This window comes from Vombatus ursinus, unplaced genomic scaffold (assembly GCF_900497805.2).
Source record: "Vombatus ursinus unplaced genomic scaffold, bare-nosed wombat genome assembly UNPS02000580.1, whole genome shotgun sequence".
Classification (NCBI taxonomy): domain Eukaryota; kingdom Metazoa; phylum Chordata; class Mammalia; order Diprotodontia; family Vombatidae; genus Vombatus; species Vombatus ursinus.
This window is the reverse complement of record NW_020940358.1, coordinates 21798538-21810701: the sequence shown is the minus strand read 5'-3', so window position 1 is coordinate 21810701 and position 12164 is coordinate 21798538. Positions and strand designations below refer to the sequence as shown.

Below are 12164 nucleotides of genomic sequence, written 5' to 3'. Positions count from 1 at the left end.
TTAGAAATCAGGTCCTCTGACTTTAAGGCATACGATATGTAGTATACTATATATACCATACTATATAACAATAGCTATAGGAACTACCAAAGAAGATTGAGATTAAACATGATCATGTATATAAAATTCTTTATAAACTTTAAAATTCTATTAGGTATTACTAGTAGTAGTGGGAATGGGAGTGGGAGTGGGAGTGGTAGTAGTAGTATCATGATCGTTTTTCTCACCTGATGTTAAGTAGAGTTCTGACAGAAATGGGCTTAGGACAAGTCACTATCTTACTATTATTCTTTTTGTTTAATGTTCAACAAACTATTATACAGGTGGGCAAAATGATTATTTTTGTAACTGAATAAAAATTTGGAGCTATAAGCTCATATTTGTATAAGCATTTTCACTGGCTGTCTGTCAGGTATGGAATGCTTACCCTCCTCATCTCCATCTCCTGGCTTCCTTCAAGTCCCAGCTAAAATTCCACCATCTACAGGAAGACTCTCAATCCCTATTAACTCAAGTGCCTTCTCTCTGATGATTATTTCCTATTCATCCCGTATACAGATTTTTTGTACATAGTTGCTTACATGTTGCTCCTCCATTAGATTGTGAGCTCCTGAAGGTCAGGAACTATCTTTTGCCTTTCTTTGTATCCCTACAGCTTAGCACAGTGCCTTGTACATAGCAGACACTTAATAAATGGTTAGTGACTTCATATTAGTGCTACTGCTACCAACACAAAATGGCAATAAGAACTCCCCATTACTAAGCACATTAAGTTTTACCAAGAATTTTCCTCACAATAATTCTGGGAAGTAAACAGTGAAAGTATTAGCATGCTAATTTTACAAATTAGGAAACTGAGGTTCACAAAGGTGAAATGGCTTGCCCAAAGTCATACAGCTAGTAAGCAATAGAGTCAAGACTCTGCTCCTCACACTCTTAAGACTAGGACCAAGACTCTTTCCATTATATCATATTCTCTATTCTTTCTCTCTCTCTCTCGCTATATATATGTATATTTACACATATATTTACACACACATATATACCTACATATATACACATAAATACTCTCTCTTGCTTTCTATATGTATACTCTATGTATATACATACAAATATTGTCTCATATATATTACATATATACATATATATACATATCTTCTAGTTTACCCCTCCAAAAAAAAGCACAATGTCTGTATTAAAGCCAAATTCACAAGAAGACAGTTCTAACTAGTAACCCCTCCTCCCCACCCCCTTCCTATTCATTTTTTTTTCTAAAATATAGAAGGGGAAAACCCAAACCACCTAGAGCAGGCCACAAGAACCTCAACTGAAAATACATTCTGGCTTTCAGAGGTTAAAAGGTCTCTAGAATCATGCCTGACTACCAGTCACACAAAAAATGGCATCCTTTACTCAAAGCAGCTTAAAAATATTAAAGTAGGGAGATTTCAAAGCCTGGTGGCAGAAAGATGGGTGAATTGTGGCAGCCACACTGAGAAAGAGTTACAACTGCAGCTATCGCCAGCTGAGCCATTCAGTCAAGCAAAAACAGGCTATCACAATAAACAAACGGATGGGTCCAGGAGAGGCAGAGCCCCTGTCATTCATGAGGAGCTTATGAAAAAGGCAGGCTTCTTTTCTTGGTTCTTTAATGCCATATATCACCACATCTTGAAGGAATTTTCTAGGAGAAGAGAGACAACTGCTGTTTAAAGCCTCTATGTTAGAAACACTTCCTCCTCCACCAGCTCCTGAAGCTAAGCCTAACTCTGCCAAGAAGAGAGTGATAACAGGCAGTATTTATTTAACCCTCCATGGAACGTGAGCCACTGTGTGACTTTGCCAGCTGTCACTCGACGTGGATCCAGCCAGTTGTATCTATTTAATTATCAAAATCTACCATCACATAAATCACCCCCACAAAGAAAAGGAAGGGGGAGGGGAAAGGCTAGCCCCATCAAAAAGATGTTTTTGATTCATCTCTGTGACTCCAAAATTATATCTACTTCTGTTACATTTTCAAATTATTGTTTTGCCAAATAACCACTGAAAGGTTAATGGTTATTTCCAAAATTGATCCCAGATGTTTACCATTTTTTTCTGATGTCCTCAGGAAGATCATGTCAGCAGGGACTCGTTGGTTCTGCATTATGAAAAGAAAGAGTGTTATTGTGTACACATGTGTATGCTCTGTCCACTACCACCCTCCTCCCATTGCCACCCTGCCCCCCAACAAAAAAAATTTTAAAGCCCACAGCCTCTTTTAAGTTTGCTTCTTTGTCAAACAGAGATTTAGGGATTTATTTTGTTTTGAATCTGAAAAATCTTGCAAGTTGCTGCTATTGTACTAATCCACCATAGAAATCCGATCACAGGAAGGGAGTTCCTGGGCTTCCAGAGAATCCAACCATTACCTCCAGTGATTCCCATCAAAGGATCACCAGCTTAGAGCTTAAGGCTACTATTGGCTTTCTTCCAAGGAGTTCTCTGTTAGTAATGCTACAAATACTCTTCCTACACTTTAGTTCTGTTTCGGCTAATTTTCTTGCTTGATTTTTTTTTTTGAGGGGAAAATATAAATAGATGGAAAAAGTATCGAAGACTAATGAAAGTCATCTTCTGAAGGAAGAGAAAGCAGAAATGGCAATACAGTATAATTATAAACAGAAGCAGCTTAAAGAGAGGGGGGTGTGCACTTCTGTCGAAAACATCTCACTCTCCCCTGAAATCACATTTGTATCATCTACTTTAATCCTTTTGAAAAGGGCATGGCCATTTTCTTCAGAAAGGAGTTAAGGCACAATCCTTCTCTGATTAAATATTATTCTGCTGACTTCTTTCCAGCCCTCCTGCCACCCCCCATGTCTCAGACCTCACACACTAATAAATGCATTGCAAAGAAATTAAGGCGATAACATGAATATTTTATAACTTATTCAGGGACACTACAGTTCATTTTAATGCTGCTGCACTAAGGTAGCAACGTTTTCAAAAATATTGGGGTTTTTTTAATATGTTCCCAACATTGTTATTTAAATTACTTTTTGCTATACTCCATTTACCCATAAGGATATGCCTACTAAACAATGGCAAAACATATTTATTTAAAGGTGGAGGGCTATTAATACTAAGAAAACTTGAACATACAAACTACACATAGGATCACAGATCTAGAGCTCAAAGGGACCTCAGAAATAACCTAATCTTCATTTTACAGAAAAGTAAACTAAGGCCCAGGAATGTTAAGTGACTTGCCCAAGGTCACTTAGGTAGTAAGCATCAGTGGAAGAGTTTGAACGCAGGTCCCCTGAATCCAGAGTCAGTGTTCATTCCACTGTACAAGGCTATTTGCCTACTTAAATAACAGCTTGCTGACTAAGATGAGTAACCTAATTATATGAATGAAAGTACTAGATGCAAAAAAATAACCAAAATTGAAAGTCAAAATTTGGGATCCACCACCATGTTATTACTAGTGATTACATACAGACTACAGAATTCCCCACCTTGCTCCCCAACTTCCTAATGAAGTAGAAGATAAAATGTGTCCAGGAAAAAGAATTAGATTTAATACCAAATAGTAAACACACAACTAGCTTTTCAATCCACAAATTACACATTCAGGTTAACTGGTGCACGCCAACACTGACAGAAGAATTTCAATAGCCACGTGTTTATATTAACCTTTTCAACGATGATAAGGTCTCCCACTTGGATGCCAGAACTCTTCACCTTCATCGTGCCTGTGGAGAAGAAACAGCCTCCATCATGTCGAAGCCAAATCATTCATAAAATCCAGTTCAGCAAGTATTGAGCAAGTGTCTATTGCCCAGTGCTCCTAAAACTCAAACATGCATGCAGCTTTCACACAAATTAATTATGGCAAGCAGTGCAGGACAGACAAAAGCACGCAGAATTTCACATCACAGAACCTGAGGTCAAGCCCTACTTGGTTCCCTTACTACTTGTGTGACCTTGACCAATAGCTTAACCTCTCTGTGCCTCAGTTTCCTCATCTGTAAAAGAGTTGGACCAGATGAACTTAGTCTAAGGGTCCTTCCAGATCTGTGATCTTTTTAATACTTTCCTCAGAAAAGATCCACCTTGAGCAGAGATTTCTCCCTCAATAAAAATGGTCCTTTTCTGAAACTCCATCTGCTTTCCCTGAAAGAATTTTATCTACCAAATAGGATTTTCTTAAAAGCCATTCAATGCTTCAGCACTGTGGCACAGACTTCCCACAGGATTCTGTTCCTCTTCAGAAGAACTACAACCACCTACTTGTGTAATGCTGGACAAATAATTTATCTGCATTGAATCTCAGTTTCTGCCTTTGTAAAATGTAAGGACTGAATTAGCTGATCTCTCTACCTGACATGGTAACAAGAAAGCCAAGACTGTAATCTACATCCAACTTCCAAAGAAGAGTTGTACAAAAATATGGGCAAGGAGATGAAAAAGGAATTATGGGAGTGATTTGTTGGGCTTATGAATTACTAAGAAGGTCAGAGATTAAATTTAAGGAGGAGACGTTCTGGAGGACTCCAGCAAAGACTGAAGGTAGAGAAGGAGTCCTGCTAAAGGATGATTCAATTTAAAGGAGAAAAAAAGAAGAGGAAGAATAGGAGATTGAGGCAGAAAGATTTAAGGATGAAGAGAAGGTGGAGGAACCTAAGGAGAAGCAGCAGCGGAAGGAAGAGATGAAGAGTGAGGATTCAGAAAGAAGGCAAAGATTGTTATCAAGGCAAAGTAAGACAAGGTAAATAAAACAAATTGGTAATAGAGGTAAAAGGTTAGTAGAAAGTAGGGAAAAAAAGTTGGGGGTGATTTTCAAGGTATTAAGAGGTGCCCCCAAAAAAATGGCAATTAAGGTGTTAAACTGGGAAAGAGATGAGAAAGACAGCTCAGGAGATGAAATCATGACCCCTAAGCACTTTGCCACCCAAATTCTTCAGAGGAAATGTTAGAAAGGCAAGGACTGACAATCATATTTCCAATAATTATGGAGAAAAAGGTAATTTTGCATGAGTCCTAGATCACCAAATGAGATTATAGGCAAACAACTTCTTTAGATATTAAAAGAAATGGTAAATACTATTTTTGAGTCAGTGATCTTTGAAAGCACCACAGGGTTATAGAAAGCAGGAGTGCACTCAAGCCAGCTCAAACTCACAATTAAAATTATTCAATTGTCAGTAAAAACATTTTCGCCTTGGAAATGAGCAAATGCTACAAATAAGGTCTTGATTTATTGCTGTGTTGGCTGTCTAGACTTCAGAAAATGATGCAGAAAATGTTAATAATGTAGATTAAACTTAAAAGTGTGTCATGTATATTTTTTTCCTATAGAACCGGCTGTTAAATATTTACTATCACATTCCTTAAAGAAAGGCTTTTATCCCATTTTCTTAAAAAGAAAAAAACTGAATAGAAACTGAAAACTATAAGCCAGTGAACTTGACTTCAATTCTTGGCAAAATTCTAGATCATATTCATAAACAGATAGCTAGTATAGAAGCAAAAAAAAATGAGGTTTCAAATTTATAAATAATTGAAATTCGGTAATGCAGTGGATTTAGCTAAAGTTTTAAAATTTAACCAACTGTTGCTACCAACCTTGTAGAGTATGTGGTAATCCCTGGAGCTTTCTGGAATTATTTCTACAAAAGCACATCAAACCCAGAATTCTTGTCTGAAATGAGAAAACTTGATTGATGGAGAGATGTCTTTAACAGGCAACCATTCTCCAAAGAGCTTTTTGATATAAGTAATAAAAGTAGAATTCAAATCAAATTGATCACTAAACAACACTGAATGATTCACTCTATTTGCTTCAACACTAATCAATATTTAGAAAGAGAAGAAGTGCTCATAAAGAGTCAGCATGGCTTCCACAAGGACAGTTCAAGCCAAACTAACCTTATTTCCTTTTTTGGGGAGGAGGGGAACAAGTTTATTATCTGGAAAATCAGGGTAACATTATAGATATCATTTACCTTGATTTTCTGAAAACATTCAATAAAGGTCTCAGGATGAGAAAAAGAGAGAAAAGTTGGGGGAGGGGAGGCAATACAATAATTAAATTAGGTAGATTCCAAACTGGATGGAAAGCCAGACCCAAAGAGCAGTCAAGAGTTTAATATCAACTTGGAAGATCTCCAGGGTCTTGCCTCTGTTACCTGTGGTTGGCCCTGTGCTATTTAACAATTTTATCAATGACTTGGATATGAATATTGACATGCCTATCAAACTTACAGATGATAAAAGCTTAGAGGAATAATAGAATAAGGATTCATGAAATTAAAATTCTTCCAGTCCCCAGAGTTGCAACCTCAAAGTTATCTTCAACTCTTCCTTCTAATTCATCCCATAAATGCAATCAGTTGCCAAATCTTATCAATTTTATCTCCTCTATATTTGTTGCATCTGCCTCCTTCTTTCTACTCATACTACATCCACCATAGTTCAGGCCATTACCTTTTATCTAAAATACTTCAATAGCCTGTAATCTGTCTCCTCTATCCAGACTCTCCTCTCTCTAATATATCCTCTACAAAACTGCCAAATTTATACTCCTAAAGCACAGGTCTGACCATGCTATTCTACTGCTCAAGAAGGTCCAGTGACTGCCTATCACCTCGAGGTTAAAATATAAACTCCCCAGTATGACACATAAAACCCCTCAAAATCTGGCTCCAGCCTACCTTTCCAGGCTGATCACTCCTCTCTATGATGCACTTTGCATTTGTCTGTTGGCCGTATAACACAACATCTCTCTTGAAGTCCATGTTTTTGCACTAGTTTTCTTCCAAACCCACAATATTCTCCTTTTTAATCTCTATCTCTTGGACCTTTTTCCTGATTTCCCCAGTTTTTCTCCACCCCACTCCCTTTAACACATTGCACTTACTTTGTATGTCTTGAATTTATCTCAACATGCATTCCCCTAGTGGAATGTAAGCTCCTTGAGGGCAAAGACTGTTTCCCTTTGGTCTTTATATCTCCAGTACCTAGCACATTACCTGACATACAGTTGGTGCTTAATGAATGCTAGTTGACAAACTGACTGAACAAATTAATTGAATAAAATTCCTGTTGCCCCAACAACCCCAACACTGATGACTGAAATTGACTATTTCATTGTTGAGTGCAACATAATATTTCAAAATTGTCTCATTTTGCATTTCTGTAATTATGAGAAAAACCATTTTCAGATAATAATTAACAATTCATTATCCTTTGAAAGGGACACATGGTAATTACTAGAATGTCCTCAGATCTCTTCTTGAGCTGAAGCAGCACAGGTATCTCTATCACTCACTGGTCAGACCATAAATTAGCACAGCTCTTACCTTCTTAGAGCTTTTCTTTCCCATAAAATCATTGAGTATTGGGACCTTAAAATTCAATTTAACTGTAAAAGTTACTTTTGCAGGAAAGGTTCATGTCAATAAAGAACCTGACATGCAAAGATTTCATAACCTGAGACTATAAGTGATACCAATAGATGTTCACTATGAAACTATAGGATGGGTTTATCTTTTCTTTTAGTAAAACTTCCTGTTCAAAAAAAATTTAAATTAATAATATTTGTTAAGTATCCACTATGTATAGATCACTGCATCAGCTACTGGGGGGAAACAAAGGAATAAGCCACGGTTCCCTCCTAGTACCACATACTCAAGGAGTCCCACAGTGAATCCATCACCTCAACAAGACTCCTCCAACTCCTCAATTTCTATTGAAACACCACTGCCCCCAGCTCAAAACCTCTGTCATTTGTATTCTTTATCCTTTATTCTACTACAAACACACACACACACACACACACATACATACATACACGCACACACACACACACACAAACTGCTGCTGAGTATGCTCATTTCTACCCCCATAACATCCCTAGCTCACATCCCACCCACTGGTACTGCTACCACCCCCCAGTCAGGCTGTCAACACATCTCACCTGAAGTATTAAAAAGCTGTTCTCTGTACTCCCTGTCTCTAGACTCTATCTGATCTATCCTTCACACAGATATTAAAATAAACTTTCTAATGCACAGGCGTAGGCATATCACTCCCTAGTTTAAAAAAAGGTTTAATGAGTTCCTTATTGCTTCTAACAGGGGCAACTAGGTAGTGCAATGGATAGAGTGCTAGCCCTGGAGTCAGGAAAACCTAGGTTCAAATCCAGCCTCAGTCACTTACTAGCTGTGTGACCTAGGCACTTACCCTCTGTTTGCCTCAGTTTCCTCAACTGAAAAACGGAGATAATAATAGCACCTATCTCCCAGGGTTGTTTTGAGAATCAAATGAGATAATAATTGTAAAGCACTTAGTACATACAGTGCCTAGCACACAGCAGATGCTATATAAATGCTTATTCCTTCCCCCTAACCCTCTAACATAAAATACAAACTCCTCAGCTGAGCCTTTAAAGCTCTCTATAATCTGGCACAGATCTACCTGTCCAACCTTAGTCCACACATTCTTTCCTTCTTCACACAATACCTCCAATCTAAATTACTAGCTCTTTTCTAATCTTGTCCTGGGTTTTTGGTTTTTTTCTTAATCACATGGATACAGGCCATAGCACTCATCCCCAAAACACGATCCCTTGTCATCTCTGCCCATCTTTCTCCAAGGCTTAGTTCCAGGGTCATCTCCTCCATGAACAAGCTTTCCCTTGCTTGAAAGCAAGCCATTTAACCTCTCCCTTCTGAAATATTCCCAGAACACCATGTTGGATTTCTCCTTTACGTCTATCACACTCTCCTTTGCTTTGTACTGGTTTGTGTACTTTGAAGGTACCCTTCCCTGCCCCAACTCAAGAACCTTATCATTCTTCATCTTTGTATTCTCAGTACCTAGCACAGTGACTTGGTCACAGAAGACACTAAATTTAAAGTTTCTTAAATTATTATCATTATTAATACCTTGAACTTACATAAAACTTTTAAGTTTGCAGAACACTTTACATACATTATTATCCTCATTTTACAGATGAGGAAACTGATGTTCAAAGAGGCCAGAATCATACAGCTAGTAAATGTGCAAGGAAAGACTCAAACTTAGGTACTCTTGACTCCAAGTAGAAAGCTCTAGCCACTAAGAGCTGAACTGAATTTGCTGGATTGAATGATGCTTTCAATGTAGTAGAGAAAACATTACACACACATAATTATGCTGTAAAATAGAATGTGTTCAGTGCACCTTAAGGTACAGTTAGTTATAAGCAAAATGCCATACAAAATGTCTTGTTAGGGAAGAAGATCAGGGCAGGCAGCTTGGAGGAGGTGACTTTGGACCTGGATTTCAAAGCATGGGTAGGATTTCAATAGGGAGAGATTAGGAGCAGGGTGGTAGTAAAGAATACATCATTATAGATCATTTATTTCAATCCTCATCTCATGGATTAACCAGGGAACAGAAGGGACCTGTCCAAAGATGTCGCTTCCCTCTGCGCCTGATTCAGTTTCCTCTTCTACAAAATGAGGGGGCTGGACAACATGACCTCTAAGGTCCTTTCCGGCCCTAGGTATATGCTCTCTTTGATCACACAACAAACTAGTGACAGCCAGGAGCAGAATGATGACCTTCTCAACTCTAGTACCAAGTGTTTCTTACGACTGTACCAATACCATACTCACCACTGGTTCCTCAGCTTCCTTCCCAAGTACAAATATAAGTTGCCTAAGGTTTTATGAGGCAGCTAGTGGTACAGTAGATAGAGTGCCATGCCTGGAGTCAGGAAGACTCATCTTCACGAGTTCAAATCTGACCTCAGACACTTACGTGACCCTGGGCAAGTCACTTCACCCTGTTTGCCTCAGTTTCTCATGTGTAAAATGAGCTGGAGAAGGATATGGCAGACCATTCCAGTATCTTTGCCAAGAAAACCCCAGATGGGGTCACAAAGAATTAGGCATGCCTAAAATGACTCAACAATAACAACAAAAAGGTTTCATCATCAAAATTTACATTGGTGGTCTGACCCCCAAAATATCTCTCCTATGCCCAGTTTCTTTAAACCTAGTTACAAGCTTTAATTTAACAATTAGATCAGAATGTTTAATTGCCAGGTTTTGATTTTTCCTCCCAGGATAGACTCCTGATTTATTTTCCATTCATTTGAACTCTGCCTTGCCCAGCCTGCTCTACCTCAACAAAAACCTCTTTAATCCATTGTGTTTGGAAATCGGTTTCTGATTGACCCCAGCAGGCAGACATTTCATACAAACACTCCTACTGTACCTGACCATTCATCAGCTAACTCACCACCAGAAGGGAGAAAGACAGAGAGGGGGAGGGAGAGAAAAAGAAGTTAGGGGAATGAGAAAGGGGGGGGTGAGGGGAAGAGAGAAAGAGAAAGGGGAGAGAGATAGAAAAAAGAGGGAAAGAGACAGAGGGAGGAAATAGAGGGGGGAGAAAAGGAGAGAGAGGAGGGAGGGAGGGAGGGAAAGACAGAGAGCGCGCGAGCGCATATCTGATTGTCTTTTTTAAAAAATTAAGCCTCATAGAATTGCATACCTGATCAGTGATGCTAACAAGTTTGGATTTCCCCACATACTGTAACGTCTACTGCTAAAAATAGGCATCAATGGCCCATGTTGAAAATGAGGGATGCAACTGTGGGATATTTGTGGTTTGGACAGTGCTCTGGTAACAGAGCTCTGTCTATTTGGGAAAAATGGGGGGAGGGAGAAGAGAAGAGGAACCTGGAAGTAACACTAGCTGAGCAAATGGGGTCAGAGATTAGCACAATGAGGGATGACATAGAAAGGGACACAAGAGCCCAGGTTCCCCTGATTCCAAACCACGGCTCCTTCCACTACCCTAGGCTGCCTCTCCAATATATCCTTCTAGAACACTCAGAGAAGACTGTTCAATTCATGAGATGTAATTTAAAACCTACAAGCACTACTTTGAACATTATTTCTAAGTCTTCTACATGTCCTCAAAGAACAAGTAAGTAAAAGCAATGAGGCAGATGCTTTCTTTCTAGTTAGAAATCACAGTCAAGTAAAATTTACAACTAGATTTTAAAAGTACATTTGTGATGGTTTTTTCCACTTTGCAATTGTTTATGATTGTTATTTACAACAAATGCATAGTGTTTTCTGCCTTGTACACCATGAGACTGTGTGGCTTTCACAGGTACACAAAAGAAAAATTAGCAGCCAGATTTTCAAAGTACCTTCTTCTTCATGCCTACTCCTCCTGCCTCCCACATCCACTTACAATAGAAATAAATGAATGTTAAATCTTGGATAATGTAATAATACAGAGGCAGCATGATTCAGTGGCAAGAGCAATGATTAGAAATGAAACAGTCCTGACTGCTGTTTACTGACTAACACTGACCAATTTAAATAAAACTCTCCAGACTTCAGTTTTGTTCTGTATAAAACAGATAACAATGTTCTTTATACTATGTCATTTACAGTAAAGTTGTGACAAATGTACTTTGCAAATGTTAAAATGCTATCTATATGTGAGCCTTTAGTACTATTATATAGAGAAGCAAGGATCCTTTACCCAAGAAAAATATCATTACTGTTCTCTTGCAAAAGCCATGCTTTTGAATCATGGAATGTTTCAATTCACTAGAAGCTAAAGTCTAGCATATAGTGTCTTAAAAGAGTTTGCTCCCACACAGGAGCTTAGAGACTTTCCTAAGGGTTTAAGTGGGAAATGTCTAATGGAGGCAATCTATATCATTAACCATATAATCTTTTCTAAAATAAATTCATCCCATCAGTTTTCATACACTTCCCCTTGCTTAAAACAAGGAGAAAATGTTTTATTAATATTTCTGCTTCCCTTTTCTTTGCAAATGGAATCAATGCCTTTCGTAAACAACTTCTGGTCTTGCATGGGTGAAATCTTTAGAATAAGAGTAGTTTGTCTGCTTGGAGGGGAGAGACCAGATGTTTCTCAGGTTAATAACTAAAAGGCAATTCTTCCCTCTAAGTGTAGAACACGGGGGAAAAAATTAAAAATAAATTCTCTAGCCCTGGAATGTGTGGGCATATGTTGTGACCCCCCAAATACAACTAGCTATACTTCTATTTTTCACTATATGCAAGACACTGATTGTTTTTAGAGATCTACAAAAGCAATCCTTAGCATCAGCCCTGGTTAATGTATTACTTTTTAAC

The 12164-nt window shown here is 38.3% G+C and overlaps 1 protein-coding gene across 3 annotated transcripts in view; it reads right to left on the bottom strand.

Annotated features, from left to right (window-relative positions):
- ATP9A (ATPase phospholipid transporting 9A (putative)) overlaps positions 1-12164 on the bottom strand; it is a 159526-nt gene that overhangs the window by 96664 nt on the left and 50698 nt on the right. For 2 of the 3 annotated variants that reach the window (XM_027850773.1, XM_027850775.1), the window contains 2 exons: positions 3685-3743; positions 2092-2143 (listed from right to left, as the gene is read on the bottom strand). In XM_027850773.1, the coding sequence (XP_027706574.1) occupies positions 2092-2143; positions 3685-3743 (111 nt within the window). Of the gene's footprint in view, positions 1-2091; positions 2144-3684; positions 3744-5616; positions 5686-12164 lie in introns of those variants that run through there. The other variant, XM_027850783.1, reaches the window with a different exon arrangement.